General features: G+C 40.5%; 1 protein-coding gene across 1 annotated transcript in view; it reads left to right on the forward strand.

Annotated features, from left to right (window-relative positions):
- Positions 1-250: 250 nt before the first annotated feature.
- The window catches only part of STX18 (syntaxin 18), a 129,872-nt gene continuing 111,380 nt past the window's right edge, over positions 251-18,742 (forward strand). Inside the window, exon 1 of the mRNA XM_012739700.3 lies at positions 251-514. Coding sequence (XP_012595154.1) covers positions 347-514 — 168 coding nt within the window. The 5' untranslated portion in view covers positions 251-346. The remainder of the gene's footprint in view (positions 515-18,742) is intronic.

Below are 18,742 nucleotides of genomic sequence, written 5' to 3' on the forward strand. Positions count from 1 at the left end.
AACCACACCACCCCGGCTCAGTGAGGAGCCAAGAGAAGGGAACGAGCCTCCCGGTTTCCCGATTCTCGTGCCCCCGGAGCCCACGCGCCCCAAACCAGCGCACGGGAGCGCGGAGAGTTCTCCGCGCGGCCAAGCCCGCAGGGGTGTGCTGAAGAAAGGGGCGCCCAGCGTGTCGCGTCGCGGGGTCTCAAATCAGCCACGCGCGCCAGCTGAGGCCGGAACCTTTCTTCTCGCGTCGCCGTTGCCGGGGGAAGCGTGAGGAACAGGAACAGTCCTCAGCGGCGGGTTCACGCCGCTGTCGCCGGCTGCTGACGTGGGCCGGCCCGGTGTGGGGCTGTGGGTCGCTATGGCGGTGGACATCACGCTGCTGTTCCGGGCCAGCGTCAAGACCGTGAAGACGCGGAACAAGGCGCTAGGAGTAGCGGTGGGCGGCGGGGTCGATGGCAGCCGCGATGAGCTGTTCCGCCGGAGCCCCCGGCCCAAGGGCGACTTCTCCAGCCGGGCCCGCGAAGTGGTGAGCTGGTTGCTATGGAAACGGCGGAGGGCTAGATGGTGGGGGCGGACCCCAGACCCCAAAGCTGACCGTGTTCCCTGAGCATTGTGTGAGGGAAGTGGTCCCAAGCGGAGCAGGAGAGTTGACCTTGGAGAGCCGACAGCTGTCTTGAGAAAGGAATGGCCTTATTTTGAGGAAGGGAGACTCATATCGGGGCACGCTAGGAAGCAGATTTCTTCTGGGGGGGTGGTGCGCAGGGGGCTCTCGGAAATCTCTTATCTGCAAAGTTCACGGGCTATTTTGTGAGGTAAATGACTTCGCCGTCACTGCCGACTTGAACGCAGGGGAAACTTCCCCACAGTCCTTTGGTTTCTGTCGCAGTTTTGACCACACCGCATTTGCTTCTTCAGTTTACTTGTCTGCCACTCCTTCCCCCGCAGCTGAGATAAAAAGCCACATTCCACTGAACGCTCCCTTCCTTTTGTCTCTGGCCCTGTAAGTAGGACTCAATACCTCTTCAGACTGGTTTAGGGCAATCTTTCATGAACGCTGGGTGTTACAGTCATCTAAAGTACTTTCTCTTCCGTAAACACAGTAGGCCTTTGTTACCTCCCTGAGAGTTGGAACCTTTTCCTTAAGGGCAGGAACAGTGTTGTCTTCATCTCAGAATGCATTGCTCATGCTGTTGAATAGTAAATGTTTGTGGAATGAATGAATGAACAAATGATTGTCTGTCTTCCCCACTAAACAGGAAACTCCATAAAGGGAGAGATGTTTATCTTGTTCCCTTTCGTATCCTTGGCACCAATGGTAGACCTAGTTATTGTGGGGCCTAAAGCTTATGTAGTTCTGTCTTCCCTCTTTAAGAAATAGAAAATCACAAGAAAAGGTTCAGAGCTTTGGAAGGTGCAAGTGAGAGACCCTGAAACTTAAGTAAGCTTCGTTAATTTCATAATAAATCCACCTCTGCTTGGCCCACAATCCAATGCCTGGCATTGTGTAGACACTCAGGTTTTTTTTTTTTTTTTGGGGCTTTGCAATCTGTTTTTATTTTTTTCTTTTTATTTCAGCATATTATGGGGGTACATATTTTAAGGTTTCAATAAATGCCCATTTCCCCCTTACCCCCACAAGTCTAAGTCTCCAGCATGACCATCCCCCAGAGGGTGCACATCTCATTCATTATATATGTATATACCCGCCCCCCTCCCACCTGCCCAATACCCTATTACTGCAGTACCTATGACACTCAGGTATTTTTGAATGAATGTATGTATTCATGAATTAATGTGTGGCAGTTTGCAGAGGATGTTCAAGCATCAGAAGGGGAATTGGACCAGATGAATGCATTCAGTCCATCAATAAACACCTATTCAGCACCTGCCTCCTGACCAGCACTGTGTTAGAGTAACACAGTGCAAAAGTGATGGATGAGACAGGCATACAAACAGATAAACAAGTACCATAAAGCCTTGCAGGTATGTAGGGTACAGAGGGGAATGTGGTCAGTTCTACCTGAGGGTCAGGAAAGGCTTTATGAAGGCGATGATACTGGAAACATGTCTTAAAAGAGGATTAGTTGGTTCCAGTGCAGGCAAGATGGGGAAAGTCTTCTCAGGCTAAGAGAATATATGCACAAAGGCATGGAAAACTGTCTGACAAGAGCTGGTTCGATATTGAGCAGGGCAAAGGCAATATATGTAACCTAAACATTTGTACCCCCGTAATAAGCTGAAATGAAAATAAATAAAATAAAAGAGTTGGTTCAATAAATATTTGAGTGTGACTGTAGTGTGGAACACTGAGAAAACTTGGACTAGAGTGGCAGACAGGAAAGATCTTGAAGGGCCTTGTGTATCACTATTCAGAATTTGAACCTTGCTTCTCAGGCCTTTAGATATTATATGGTAGAGAAAGCACCAGAGAAGGATCCCTGCAACTATTAGCCATACCATGTTCTTAAGCAAGTTTTATGACCTCAGTTTATTTACCTGTAAATGGTCCTCTCCCCTTTTTATTTTCTCAAACATAAGGCTTTTTAAAAACCACCTTGATACTTCATATATAGAGGATCAAAGTGGGAGCTTCTCAGTTGAAATGAGAGGATGGGAAACAGGACATTCTCCCTCCCTATACCCCTAGTTTGGCACAAGCAATTCTTGAGGTTCCTTTTTTAGAAGTGTGTGAAGATCACAGTTTTGGCTTTTGGAAGGCCCTTTCTAACTCTGAAAATTCTGACTTCTTAACACTGTGCTAATTTTGAGTTCTGCTCAGGGATAGGGGATTTGGGAATGGTAGAAATAAGCAGCATAGTTGGGTTGGCAAGCCCTTTGGAGAGCCCTGTGATCACTTGAGCTTCTCCCAGGCTTTAGAGTTAATGGGCCTCAGGCAGGGACAATAACAGTCCCCTGGGTGCTGAGTTCCCTGTCACTGGTGGTAATTAAATAGAGGGATGACTACTTGTCAGAGTTGTATGAGAAGAACTTGGTGTATTTGTTGAAGGGTACAACTTCATGTCAGTAAAAGTTCCAATTCTCCTATTTAATGATGTGGGTAGGTGTGATGTGGGAAGACTTGGTGATTCTGTTAAGTAAAGATACCATCTGTGTTGTTTAGGCCCCCTACCCCCCTTGAGTTAGGGAAAACATCTTCTTTTGAGGAATTTTGATTTTATGTTACAGTTGCTTTGTGTATTATATCCTGTCTTACAGTCATTCCCCATTCCTCCCCTTGTGGAAAATTTAACCAGAGGAAGAGCTAGTGATAGGTGTCCCATGCTTTTACTATAATCAGATGTGTCAAAAGGCTGGCCATTATTTTGTTTGGCCTGAATTTCTTATACATAAAAATCTAGTCAATACTAGATGCACATATTCTAATTCAGGTTTAGCCCTGGTTGTCATACCTAAGGAAATGTAGCAAGTTACAGTAATGTCTTTTGATAAGTTTCTTCCTGGAAGCATTTGCTGTCATTTCCAGGATGCATTTTACCTGGCTCAATTCCCATTCTTCCATTACATTCCTCAAATATATGCTGATACTAGATTTCTATCTCACCAAATTGTTGTAGAGGTTGTATCAAGTGTAATAAAATTGTGTTGAAACTAGATCCCTGTCCTCTGGCCTGATTTCTTCTGCATCTTTCCTTTATATATTTAATTATTATGCTCAATTTTGTTAAGTTCATAATGCAAGTCTACCTGTTAGATTACAAATGGACGGTAATGACATTTTAGATTTTGGGGGGAAGAACTTATATTATTTAAATAATTCCAAATAATGATGAATATGCCACTTTGCAATGGGAGCTTGATTAGTTAACTCATTTGAAGTGTGAGACTGAGAACCATAGAATTGGAAAGAGAACCAGGACTTGGATTCAAATCTGGATTCTGCTACTTAGAAATGGGGGAACTTGGGCAGGTCCTCTTACCTGAGTTTCATTTTCCATTTCTATAAAATGGACATGCTAATACCCTGCTTAACTCACAAGATAATTGTTAGGATCTTATAAAACATAAGTAACAATATTGATGATTAGTGTTCCCCTTCACTACCTCTCCTCTCTCCCTGTAGGCCTTTTAGACATATTTTCTTCAATGGCACAAGCTATAGTCTCCAAACCACTTAGCTTTTTCTGTACTTTTCATTCCTTGCTTGTAAAGGGGAGCCGAGTAAGTGCATGAAGGAATGAGTGAAAATCCTGTGCATGTATAGATGACATCAATTGTGGAGCAGAAATACCGCCTGCACTTGTAAAAAACAGTAGCATTTCTGTGTCAAGGTGAAACTTTATCAGTGATGGCAAATATGTGGCAAGTATATAGCTGTTCCTCTCTCTTCTTCCCTGTGACCATGGAAGCCATTGCTGATTTCCTATGGATCCCTGTGGCTCAGAATTCTTTGTGACATTGTACCCCAGGAGCCATTACCAATTGTTGGGTTTGAAATTCAAGTTAAAATCTACTTGACATCCTGCCTCACATATAGTAAAAATAAAATCTCTATACCTAAAGCAGAACCATGGATTTCTTTTTTTTTTTTTTTTTTTGAAAGCACTTAAAAGGACATTGAGTTCTTCTTAATAGGTTGGAAAACTAACACCCAAATAGATGAAATGACCTGCCCAAAGTCATAGCAGCTGAGGTCATAGGGCAGACCCAGAGGTAGAAGTCAGGTCCTTAGACCCAGTTTAATGCTGCCCCCCCCATATCCTCCTATTATTTGTACATATTTATGGGGTACACATGCAGTTTTGTTACGTGTATAGATCATGTAGTGGTTAAGTCAGGGCTTTTAGGGTACCTGCCACCCAAATAACATATATTGTACCACTAACTAATTTCTCATCATCCATCCCCGTCTCACCTGCTCACCCTTCTGAGTCTCCATTGCCTATTATTCCACTCTCTACATCCACATGAACACATTTCTTAGCACCCATGTATGAGTGAGAACATATGATATTTGACTTTCTGTGCCTGGCTTGTTTCACTTAAGATAATGACCTTCAGTTCCACCCATGTTGCTCCAAAAGACATGACTTCATTCTTTTTTGTGACTGAATAGTATTTCATCATGTATATGTATATATGTATATGTATACACACACCACATTTTCTTTATCCATTCAGCCATTCATCTTACAATTTTTAAACCAAAAGTTCTTCGGCTTTTGAATAGTGATGAGTTTCTTCTTGAGTTTATACTGAATTCATAACTAAACACTGAATGGAACTTGGGGCAGAAAGATTTGCATTTGAAATCCTCTTGCTGTATGAACTTGGGTAAGCAACTTGATTTCTGTCCTTACGTCTAAAATACAGTGATTTATAGCAACTTATAAAGGCAGATGAAATAAAAGGTATGCAGGTGTCTGCATGAGTATGAATCCTTTTGGTTGCAAGTAATAGTAACCCAGTGTAAACTAACCTGAACAAAATGGGAATGTTTTAGCTTGTATAACTGGGAAATCCAGGGATAAAGCTTCTTCTCTGGCTCTTATCCATAAAACCCCAGGAAAGGACTCTAATTGGTTCTGCTTGGATTCTGGGCTCTCTCTTACAGTAGCCCTTATGGCCAGAGTGATAAGGTTCTTCAGCCCATCAGGTCTATGTCCACTTCAGTCTGGCCGATAGGTGGTTTGGGTACTATGATTGCAGCCCTACCAGAACCATGGAAAAGGGAGTGCTGTGTTTGGGAGTTAAAGAGGAAGGGACGTGGAACAGGCAAAACCAACACAAATGTCCCTCATGGTGCCTAGGTCAGTGCCTGGCATGCCTTCACCTTACCTGCCATGTTGTCTTCAACTCTGTGGGAACTGAAAAACTAGAATTGTGGGAGTTTGTAATGACAGGCTTTGGGTGTGAGGATGGGACTAGAAATACCTCATAGTGGCAGCTATTCTCCTACTGATTTATAAAGGTTACAGAGGCCAGGGGAAGCTACCACACAGGTAACCAAGACCTCTGTAAGCAGCCCAACTGTGTGTCCAGAGGCAGCAGGGGCCAGTGAAGAGCACTGGGCAGGAAACCAGGAAGCCTGTGTTCTAGTCACGGGTCTGCCATTCAGTGGGCTGGCCACACAATCTCTCTGGGCCTTACTTTGTACATTAGTAAAACTGAGATCCTGGACTAGATAACTGCAGAGATTTCTTATAAAACAAAGATGTTTTGATTCTAAGTAAGGTATAGTGATCCTGAATTGTTGACAATTCTATTTTCAGATTAGGCATGCAGATGAGATTTAGTTCTTCTTTATCGTGTATTGTTTTTGTGAAAGCTAAACTCCATTCATTTACTTATTTTTTTAAGGGATTGATTATTTTGAATTCCTGGCTGAAATCCAAAGTTCTTAGAGTGCCCCAAAGCCAGAAGATGTGGTCTTTACCTCTCTGGCCTCACCTCTTCTCCCTCTCCTCTTACTCACTCTGCTCTAGCTACCCTGGCCTCTTTGATTTTATTGCATTCACTAGGCACATTCCTACCATAGGGCCTTTGTGTTTGTTCCCTCTACCTGGAACACTTTTCTCCCAGATTCCTCATGGCTTGATCTCTCAGTTCCTTTAGGTCTCTGGTCAAATGTTGCCTCAATGAGGCCTTCCTTGACTGCCCTGCATAAAGTAGCATCCTTTTTCTGTCCCTTACCCTGCTTTATTCTTTTTATTACCTAGCATATCATGTATCCTTTTATTTATTGTTTATTGTTTATCTACTGGCATATATACTTCCTGAAAATTAAGGCTTTATGTTGTCTGCACTGAATTTGTAGCTTCTAAAACTGCATCTACATGCCAATAAATAGTAGTCTTTATTTTATTTCTAAGATTCAATTCCTCCCTCAAGGAGTTCATAGTCTACACAGGTAGCACAAGAACTCAAGTGTGAGTGACAACTATATCTCTCTTAGCATTGATTCCCCGGGTCCTCCTTTATTTCCTCCTGAGGGGTAGTGTTGAACTTGTGTGCCAGTGTTGGGACCTAGAGGTTGAACTGGGACCACCTGTATTATTATCCAGAGAAGCTGGAAATAGACTTTATCCAAAGATTGAGTATAATCCTAGTTAAACAGGGGATTTCAGGTGAGGGAGCATGGTTCAAAGCAGCAGTATCAGGCACCAGGTGCAAAGGGTGAAAGACAGGAAACCGGCCCAAACAATATAAGAATAGGGTCAGGAAACAATATAAGTTTAAGATACAGGCTGTGAACAGAGCATGAATATATTGAATCATGTAGATTTTTTTATTATGATGTGGCAGAAACCTAGTTGCAAATGAAATAAGGAGTATTGGTTAAAGCTGGGGTGAGGCAGCTGGGAAGAGAGTTTCATTAGCCAGCCTGTCCTTCTACTATCCTTGCCCCTTCTCCTGAGGAACCCTTAGGAACCAACCAGAGAACCCAGAGACACACAGTTTAAAAACCACTGCATTAATGCACTCCAAGGCCTCTTTTAGCTTCATGATGCTGTGTTTTTTGGATTGCAATAACGAAGTTGTATACTGTGAGCAGAATTCAGCACTGGAGACTTTTCATAAGATTAATAGTGAGCTCTTTCTGTGGACTGCACTTCTGAATGTTGCCCAGGACTTAGGAAGATTGCAGCTTTTGAAATTATATTTATTCAATAATTGATTCATTCCATCATCTAATAAGCATTGAACATCTGTTGTGTGTCAGGCATTGTGAGGACATTAAAAACTAGGAGGTATATGTCCCTGCTCTTTGAAAATACAGAAAAAGAATAACTCAATCTCCTCGGGATTTAGGTGGAAACCTCAGTAGAATCCTCAGAGAGAAAGTGATCATCAAAAAAAAAAAAAAAAAAAAGAAAGTGATCATCAAACTGGGCCTCAAAGGGCAGAAACCATCCCACCAGACCTAGGAGAAGGGAAAATCACATGCCTCAAAGGGGAGAGTGTGAGCAAAGGCAGTGGTGCACAATAGTGGAGTGATGGGGGAAGCAGAGGCAAGACTGGTGTGGCTGGAGCCCTTTTTTGGAGGAGGCCTGGGTGAGAGTGGTGTTGGAGATGAGGCTGTGCTCGAGTGGGTTAGATCAGGGCCAAATCCAGCCCACTGTCTGTTTGTGTAAATAAAGTTTTTTGTTTGTTTGTTTGTTTGTTTTTTTGAGACAGAGTCTCACTCTATTGCCCAGGCTAGAGTGCTGTGGCATCAGCCTAGCTCACAGCCACCTCAAACTCCTGGGCTCAAGTGATCCTCCTGCCTCAGCCTCCCGAGTAGCTGGGACTACAGGCATGCGCCACCATGCCTGGCTAATTTTTTTCTATATATTTTTAGTTGGCCAATTAATTTCTATTTTTAGTAGAGACGGGGTCTCCCTCTTGCCCAGAGCTGGTTTCAAACTCCTGACATTGAGCTATCCTCCTGCCTCAGCCTCCCAGAGTGCTAGGATTACAGGCGTGAGCCACCATGCCTGGTCTGTAAATAAAGTTTTATTGAAATGCCATCATGTTCATTTGTTTACATATAGGCCAAGCATGCATTCATTCTACAGTAGCAGAGTTATAACCTGCAAAGGCCTGCAAAGCTTAAACTGTTTACTCTCAGGCCCTTTAGAGAAAAAGTTTGCCAGCTCTTAGATTCAAGTATTGTCAGCAGTGCTGAGGAGCTTGGACTTATGCTCTGGGCTATGCAGGCAGAGGCATGAAAGGATCATATTTGTGTTTTAAAATAAGCAGTAGCAGTATTGGTGATGGGTTTGGAGTGTAGTGAGACTGGCACAGAAAGCTAGTCAGAGGCTGTTGCCATGATCCAGGTGAAAGCTGAGGAGCCAGTGACAGTAGGTTGGACAAGAAAGGGTAGATGAAGTAGGTATTTAGTGTTTAGTCAGTAGACTCAACAAACTTAGTATAACTTAGTAACTAACTAGTATGGTTAGAAAGAGGAAGAGGTAGAATAATTCTGGTTGGAAAATTGTAATAGATCACAATAACGTATGTTTCTCAGAGTTAGAGCAGGGTGCCAGTTACTCATACCTTCTCAATTCTAAACAGTAGACAATAGGTCCAAGGAGCCAGTGGACATTGGAGTTTTATTAAGAGAGCAAGTGGGTAACTCCCCAGCAGCTGTGCTTCCTAATAAACCTGGATTGGAGACCATAGCTGGAACCCAGTGGGGTCCTTCAACTTTGCCATATTTAGATCTTGGGGAAAGTTGAGTACAAAATACATACCTAGTACATATGTCCAGCCACCTGCATGGAGATTGAGGCCTGTCTCACAAGTCCAGCAAACACCAGCTGGGCCTTTTTGGTGGCAAGAGATTCCAGGGGATAGAGATTTAGGAAGCCCGGTTTAATGCCAGGTTCTCTCCCATTCTTCTCAGCTGTGCTTTCTTTATTCTTGAAAGAAACTCATCTTGGTGCTAATGACCGTATCTCATGTTGTAGAAGCATGATTCTCCTCAGGGATAGCCAGTTGGTTTTCTCCTTCATTCCAAGAAGAATCTGGAATATGTCAAAGAGTTCCCTCTTCCTTACTTCCTAGTTAGCAGGTGACCAACAGTTCAGTATATCACCTAGGGTAGGGCTGCTGAAACAGGTCTCCTCCGTGTGACATTTTTAGTGAATTCTTCCTATCCAGGGGCTGGTTTCATCTCATAGGCTCAAGAACCAGATGTGTCTACATATTGAAGATAGAACCATATGTCAGGGCAGGTATCATCCAAGCTCACATGAACTTGTAAGTCAGAATACCAAGTGTGTTCATTTATTTTGAGCACTATAACTAATATGCGGGAGGATACAAATTTTGGAAAATCAATCATTTTTTGAGCTTCTGTAGATCAGGAACTCTGTTAAGGACTTTATGTATCTGATCTTATTTAATTTTTCTCTTTTTGAGGGATAGAAATAGAATATTAAATTATTTTATAATATTGATTGTATTATGAATAACCTGATTATTGAATTCATGTAGGCTTGATGTTTGAGAGTTCTTGTCACATGAAAATTCCTATGTGTGGCCGGGCGCAGTGGCTCACGCCTGTAATCCTAGCACTCTGGGAGGCCGAGGCAGGCGGATTGCTTGAGATCAGGAGTTCGAAACCAGCCTGAGCAAGAGCGACACCCCGTCTCTACTATAAATAGAAAGAAATTAATTGGCCAACTAATATATATAGAAAAAATGAGCCGGGCATGGTGGCGCATGCCTGTAGTCCCAGCTACTCAGGAGGCTGAGGCAGCAGGATTGCTTGAGCCCAGGAGTTGGAGGTTTCTGTGTGCTAGGCTGACACCACAGCACTCACTCTAGCCTGGGCAACAAAGCGAGACTCTGTCTCAAAAAAAAAAAAAAAAAGAAAATCCATATGTTCTCCCTCTCTGGTGGGTAAAGTATCAACAAAGTCTACAAATGTTAATTATGGCTTAAGGTATGAAAACTTTTATGTTTAAAACACATTAGGTTTAAAATTGACTTAAAAGGAGGCCCCTTCAAAACTCCTCTAAAAGAAAGTGAATAAACTTTCTTTTAGTGAATGAAAGTATATGTCAAATGAACCCAACAGCTCAGATATGAAAAGCTTGCAGCACAGTTTAAATTTTAAACTCAGTAATACTTTTGTCTTTCTGACTTTCAGATACTCAAAGTCTATAAATACTAAAATTTGCCAGCTTCTACTTATCATAGTATAACATATGTCTGTTTGTCAAAATGTTCTTATCGTGGAACTCACAAACTATATTTAACCAAGAGAGTGAGTCTATTTCACAATATCATAACATTTCTAATTTATAGTCAAATGATCAGAAAACTGGTAAAATGAACATTTGCCTTTTCTTGGATATCTTCTCCAGTAATAAATTTTATAGTCTAAGTAGAAGTGACATGCTACAGAATATCTTAACTCAGAAAAATTGGGAAAGGAATTAAAAGGTGTAAGTTTTGAATTATAAATACTGTTAGATTTTGCTAGTAATTTACTCTGTGATCTTGGTGAACTCACCTAAGCTCTCTGGATCTCACTCTACTTATTTGCTTAATGAAAGATGTTGACTAGGTAATCTTTAAGGACCTTCTCAATAGGATATTTCCATGATTCAGTACTCTTTCTAAAATTCCCAGGATATATTTTTAAATGCTTTTTGCAATGATAACTGCCCACTGCTTTGTAACATTTCCCCTACGAGTCCCTACATATTTGGAATTTTTTATCTAGATGAAAAAACTGAGGTGTTTTTTTTTTTTCAAAGTTGGCATTTGGTATGTTTTCACAAATGTATTTGGTTTAATAGTGGTTATATACTCTTATAATGAACTATTATCTATCAGTAGGGCACATTTTTGAAGTTGACTATTTTAAAATCTGATTATCAAAGTAGTAAGTGTTCATTAAACAGAATAAGAAGAAAATAGTTAACATTTAGTACTACTGGCCAGAAATAGCCCTTATTATAATTTGGGTGTTTAACTTTCCAGACTTTTAAAAGTCCTAGTAAAAACAGGACTTTTCTACCATACTGTTATGTAACCTCTCTCTCCGCACCCCCCCCTTCTTACCTTTTTTACTTAATAATATACTTTGGACATTTTTCTATATCAGTACATTTTGCTCTTACCACCAGTTTATTTGGCTGCATATTTATTAAAAATAATATTACATAATTGATTTACCTGAAACCCTATTGAAAGCTATTTAGGCTGCTTTCAGCTTATCGCTATTTTAAACAGATAGTATATTTTTACCAAATTTGTTTCAAAGTTATAACCTCTTAAAAAGACAAAAAATATAAGTTTATTTTGTTTTCTGTTTAATCTTTTTTCAAATATAAAAAGTTGGATCTAATATTGGTAAAAGGAAGATTAATTGCCAAATTATTTGAAAATATTAAATGTATTAGAACTTATTAATGCTGGTTGAGTAAAAAAGGGGATGTAGTTAGGGGCAGACTAGTCAGGAAATTTTTTATACGGGAGCCGACCCTTAAAGAAGTAAAATTGGATAGGTGGCAAGCATAAGCCCGGTGCCTCAGTGATGATAAGGAAACAGGCTTGTTGAGGCGAGTGAGGGCTTCTTGGTCACTGGTGTGAAATAAATTTGGGGAGGTGCTTTATGTCCTGACAACAGAGGGCCTTGAGAGCCCTCTGTTATAAGTAGACAGACATCAATGGTGATCCTATTTCGAATGAATGACCATTAAAAATATAATGAAACATTTATAGTAGTAACAAAAAGCATTTCTATAATAGTACTAACCTTAAAAAGAAATGTAAATGATTCAGATGAAGAAAACTACAAAATTTTGTAGACAGATATAGAAGATTTGAATAAATAGAAATATATATTATATACTTGGAAGGGAAGGAAAAGTATTGTAAGACATCAATTATTAGTAAATTTAATGCATTGCTAATCAAAATAGCAATAGACCTTTTTGAGAGTAACCTGAAAGTAGTTCTAAAATTCACCTAGAAAAAAGATGTGTGAAATTAGCTAATTGATTTTTAAAAAAGAGTAGAAGGGGGTGTGTGTTGGAGTAGAAGGTACCATCCTTATCAGCTATTAAAATATTTTAATATAATAATATATGCTTGTAGAATTGTTCAGCAAAACCTATCAGGCCAGAGGTGTGTGTTTAAATTTTATCCATTCTAAAGGACACATTGTATGAGTAAGAAAAGGAAGGTTTATTCAGTGATGGTTTGAGGGATAATTGGTTAGCACCTTGGGGGAAAAAGGGAAATTTTTAGGTTTTTATCTCTTACCAAACACATATTAAAGTAAATTTCTAGATGAACTAAATATTTAATTGTGAAAGCAAAACTGAAGAAGGTGAAGATGAATGCTGACATACTTTCTAGAATTGGAAGGTCCTTCTGAGTTTAAAAGTTAGCAGCATCAGTCTTAATGGTAATAATGGTGATGATTTTGATGGTAGTGATGGCAGCTATCACAAGTGCTTTACATAGATAAATACTAGGTAAATGTGGCATACTGAAGAGTAGGTCATGACATGAGAAGAATTGTTTGTATTATCATGTTAGATTAAAAAAAAAAAAAACTACCAAAACCAGTTACAACTAAAACTATGTATACAAAACCAAAAATCTCAAGGCATGGAAATAATGACTAGAAGGGAATACACCAAAATGTTAACCATGACTATTTCTGGGTGATGAGACTGTGGGTATATTAATACCACATTTAATAATACCACATGGGTATTTAATATGGGTATTTAATAATACCACATTATTAATACTGTGGGGATATATTAATATTTTTCTGCTTCTGTTATATTATCCAGAATTTTTTTAATGAGCACATATTACTTTTGAAATGAAAAGCAAAACAGAACAAGTGTAACTCCTGACAGATGAGTTTTTATTTGCTGTGGTAGGAAATAGAAAATAATTAATAGCTTTTGATTAGAAAAATGTTATGAGTAAGCAGTATCTAATTATATGTTAAATGTTCAATGGAGGGAGCCCCTATTTAAAGGAAGTCTGTGGTAAAACCTTTTATAAAGGGAGTAATTTTCCTGTAACTCAGCTGGATTTTCAGTCCATACTTTCTTAACCTGTACAAGAAAATCATCTACAAATGTTGCATTGATGTCTTAGCTTTCTGATTGTTATTCTAAAAAATAATAAGTGATAATAATAGCTACCACTTGTTGAACTACTATACTACCTGGCCTTGTGCTAAAACCTTTATAATTTGTTTGACGATCCTTGCAATTTAGGTCCCTTTACTCATGAAGAAACTGAGCTTCAGAAAGTTAAGCCATCTCCCAAGATGATTTCCCTGGCACTGTGAGATGAGTATAATGACAAATGTGTGCCACGTTCCTTGGGTTTCCTGCTGCCTCCCCAGGCTCTTGGGCACGCACAGGTGTGCCATGTGAATGCCGTTGCAGGTTGTGGAGCTGCACTCCACTTGGCATTCCTCAGGCCAGGCCTCTGGGGATTTGCTCTTTGGTGTGTTGTCACATCATCTGCTGTCGTCATTAGGAGCATATTTTGGTTCATAAATCACATATTTGAAGGTGCTTGACTAGCTTTTGGGGAAATACCAAACCAAACTTTCTTTTGCCACCAAACCAAACATTTTTATCATCAATAATTGTCTAGCGACTATACATTTCTTATAGATAATGTTGAGGGATGCCTTGGGGAAAAGGGGAAAAGGTTTGTGGTTTTAGTTACTAAAATAATTGGAAAGGAGGGAGACCCAATTTACAGATTAAAGAAATGGAAAAATATAATTCCCTTTTTTCCTTGTTAGGACACTAGTTTTAAAATTTCTTTGTTCATTTAACAGTCAATCCCATGGAGGGCTCTGGAGCTGAGATGGCATTTTAGAATTGCCTAGCTGAGGCAAAGGGCCAGGCCTTTTTGAGGACTGCGTTGGCCAGTATTGGACGGCCTTTTTGAGGACTGCGTTGGCCAGCATTGGACGTGGGCTTCTCCCAGGGAAGGAGCCTGTGGTGGGTGAGGCAGGCAGCTCCTTCCGCTTGAAAGACACTCAGCTGTGAGCCATCAGCAGGCAGTTCTAGCAGTTGGAGTAAAAGAGCCTCAGTCCTAAAGGTGCAGTTCTGCCATGCTACCTTTTAGGGTTGTGCAGATTGAGTAAGATGTTATAGTATATGTGAAACTGCTGGCATTGTATCTGGTACATTATAGATACTCATGAAATGGCAATTACTTTATTACCACCTTAGATTTACTGAGTGTCAGTCTATGAGTAAGGAAGGCACTTAGATTGCTCTTTGGGATTGATGATGAATGAAACTTTCATCTGGCTGTAAATCTGCTCACAGTCTAGAAGAGAGCATTCATTCAGTGAATATTTATTGAGCATCTACTGTAAGCTATACACTGTTTTTGACACTGTCAAAAGAGAAAAGATAAAATCTGCTTTCATGGAGCTTATATTCTAATGGAAAATTTAGAGTAAACAAGGATATGTAAAAATGCTTGTGTCAAGTAGTGATAAGTAATCTAAGTAAACTCGTAAGTGTAAGACACATTCATAAGTAATTACAGAAACCTTCAAAAGAGGAACTTTGAAAATTCAGAGGATGGAGCGATTACTTCTGGGTAAGGTTGAAGGGAGACTTCATGGAAGAGGTGACATTTAAATGGGCCTCTAAAGAGCCATAGATTTTCCACAAGTGAAAATGCAAAGAGGAGAGGCAGGCTAGGAACATATGACAGAGGCTTGAAGGATGGGAGAGCATAGGATGGTAAAATCCACTGAGAAAAGCTCTACCTGGAGGAGTGTGAGAAGTAGACAAGGGTGGCTCTTCTGGGTCCACTCTCTGTCCTTTCCATTCTGCTCTGGGTGCAGGGGCTGATCCTGAGGGACTGCATGGTGGGCTTTCCTGCCATCTGGCTTCTGATCACATTCAGCTGATAGGAGGCTCCAGGAGGTGGGAGGGCTCCAAGGGAGGGTTGGTTTGGGATCTGGGTAGAGGCTTTGCATTCACAGCCCTCGACTCGGGTTAGGTGTTTGCCCACCAGCTGTAGAATTTTTTTCTGTGTGTATGTCAAAACACTTCCTGTGAGTTAGGATGAGTTTAGCCAGTCGACTGGTACCAGCCAGCAGTGGACGGGGTTGCAACCCACTCAGGAGTGACCTTGAAAGACAGCAACAAAGGGAAGTCCTCATGGCAAGAGCTTGGGGCAGTTCATCTCTGGCTGTTTATTTAAGGTGTTTTTTTTTTTTAAGACAGAGTCTCACTCTGTTGCCTGGGCTAGAGTGCCGTGGTGTCAGCCTAGCTCACAGCAACCCCAAAATCCTGGGCTCAAGCGATCCTTCTGCCTCAGCCTCCCGAGTAGTTGGGACTACAGGCATGCGCCACCATGCCTTGCTAATTTATATATATATATATATATATATATATATATATATATATATATATATATATATTTAGTTGTCCACCTAATTTCTTTCTATTTTTTTAGTAAAGACGGGGGGGGGGGGGGGGTCTGGCTCTTGCTCAGGCTGATCTTGAACTCCTGACCTTGAGTGATCCTCCCACCTGGGCCTCCCAGAGTACTGGGATTACAGGTGTTAGCCACCGTGCCAGCCTTTAAAGTGGTTTTTATATGAGATTTTTTTTCTTTCCTCCTCTTTCTAGCTCACCATTACAGTGGGAAAAGTAAAGTATTTTAGGCTTAAACAGATTTTTCCCTCAGTGATGTGGCTGTTCATACTTTCCTTCTAAATATGACTTGAAAGGTTAGAGGTGGTAAATGGCTCTGTGGCATGTTGACTATAAATTTGAACTGAAATGGAATCTGTAAGCCATTATCAGATTCTGAATCAAGCTGCCTTGTCCTTCTCCAGCTTTTTTTTCCAGTGGAAATGTGTGTTTTTATTCTGTCAATGAATAGTTTACATACCTAATATTAAAAGAGAATTACTTGATGTGAAAGAGACCAGTTAAATACTTCAACTCCAAAGGATTCCATTAAAGTAATAAGGAAATTACATTTAATTTTAAATAGTAGAAAGATTTTTTTAATGTTATTGCTATTAAGCATTTATTACCCTCACTCAACCCTTTTTTGCAAGTGAATTCCCAAAGCACAATTTATCTTTATACAGGTGGAAAGGAAATATTCTTGCAAAATATGTAGTTTGATATCTTCTTCTTAACTGTGGAGAGAAGCATACTTTCCCAAAGAATAGAATGTGATGGTCGATTGGAAACTTTTAGAGTTACAGGCTTTTTTTTTTTAGCTCTACCTCTTGAAATAAGAAAATATATATAAATGGGTCCCTAGATGAAGGCGTGGTGGGGTACTTTATAGGCTTGATTGACTCTAGACACAGAGGCAGTGATTTGTAAGCAAGCAGTGACAAGAGGAAGTTAAATCAAAATTAAATTAAGGGAAGAAAGAAAAAAGAAGAGCTACCAAGGAGAGGTGATGAATTTTTTGAAAGCTTCTAAATACTTAGCTATGGAGAAGTGATTGGAAATCTGTGATACATCTCACTTATATCAAAAGATGAAATCTGGAAACATTTCAGTGCTAAAAAAGACCTTATTTCTCTCATTTTTAGAAGTCTTTATTTATTTATTTTTTAAAGATAGGGTCTCATTCTGTTGCCCAGGCTCGTCTCAAACTCCTGGACTCAAGTGATCTTCCCACCTCAGCCTCCCTCGTAGCTGGGACTACAGACACGCACCATCATGCCTGGCTTCGGCAGTCTTTTTAATTATTCATTTAATTAGTATAGTTCAATTACTACAGGCATATTTGCTTCTATACTTTCCATTGACCCAACTGGTGGTAAAATCAGTATCTCTCATGATGAATATGAAGAGAAATTTTGGGGGAATTGGTTTTTCTGTTTATATTTTCACATTTTGTTGTTGTTCTAGCTTGTATAAATAAAATTCTAGGAATCAGAGCTGACCAAACAGCTCTTGTGCACTGACTGCCATTTTTGCTATTGTATCCGTTTTTCTGGACTTGCCTATCCAGTTAATTATCAGGCCCAAGAAGATGGGTGCTATGTTCCACTCCCCTTCAGCATGGAGCATAGTTCAGCACATAGTCTTTGGAAATGACTTAAGTGAATGAGCACTTGTGTTTTCTCTTTCTTGTCTATTTCATGGTGACCATATGGATTCAGACCCTCACCATCTTGAGTCTGAGCTGACACAATAATGTTCAGCCCTTAGTCTCTGTCTGAACCAAAGCCATTGTGCAGAAAATGTTGCTTTCATCATTACTTTGGCTAAGAAGCAGTCAGTACTGCTCATTCCCCGAGATGAATTCTCAGTTATTTGGTTGGTGTTCAGAGGTCTTTATAAAGCTAGCCTGCCTACTTTTCCAGTGTTACATCCCACTTTTCCCTGGATCAAGCCACTAGCTTTAACCAAGCTGCTCTGTTAGCAATCTCCTCAGCTTGCTTGCCTTCTTTTTGGCTCCTGCTGTTTCTCTTGCCTAGACTGCTTGCTCTCCTTCACTTTCTTAAATTCTGTTTATCTTCAAAGGCACATTCTCCAGGGGTCCTCAAACTTTTTAAACAGGGGGCCAGTTCACTGTCAGTACACATTCCACACATGCGCACATTCCACACATGCGCACATTCCACACATGAGCACTGTGGGCCTGGGGACTAGTTGGCTGCTAAGCAGGACAGGCAGCAATGGCAAAAACACCTGGCAGGCTGGATAAATGTCCTCAATGTCCTCGGCAGGCCGCATGTGGCCCTTGGGCCGTAGTTTGAGGACACCTGTATCTAGCCTATACTTGTCTCCTGAATTCAAAGCATTTGCTGTCTGTATTATTTTATTGAGCAAGGAGCTAACTACCTGTGGCCTATGACACCCTTTGATTAAATGTTTTGTATTGTTATTTAATCATTACACTGTTGCTTCTTTCTAACTGCTGTCCTGTTGTCTCCTAAATGATATTGTTTACTTTTGGTCTTTCTTTTGGGTGTGGGGGATGGAAAAGGAGCGAGAAGGACTCTGTTTTGATGCTACTTTGTGTCTCCCACAGTGGGTCTTATGTCTAGTTCTACAGCCATTAGACATGACAGACACCCTTTCTTACTCGTCTTTGTGTTCCCAGTGTCTAGCACAGCACCTGGCGTGTAGTAGAGACTCAATACCTGATATTTGAATAAATGTACAGAGGGCACTCCTCAAATATTTGTTCAATAGTTTGACCCCAAGCTAAAAGAATCAACATAGGTGATTTTCCATCTTCTCAAAGACATACAAATCTATTTTTCCATCATTAATAGTTCTCCCTCAAGTGCTTCTCTTTT

The sequence above is a fragment of the Microcebus murinus genome, chromosome 16 (assembly GCF_040939455.1).
Source record: "Microcebus murinus isolate Inina chromosome 16, M.murinus_Inina_mat1.0, whole genome shotgun sequence".
NCBI lineage: Eukaryota > Metazoa > Chordata > Mammalia > Primates > Cheirogaleidae > Microcebus > Microcebus murinus.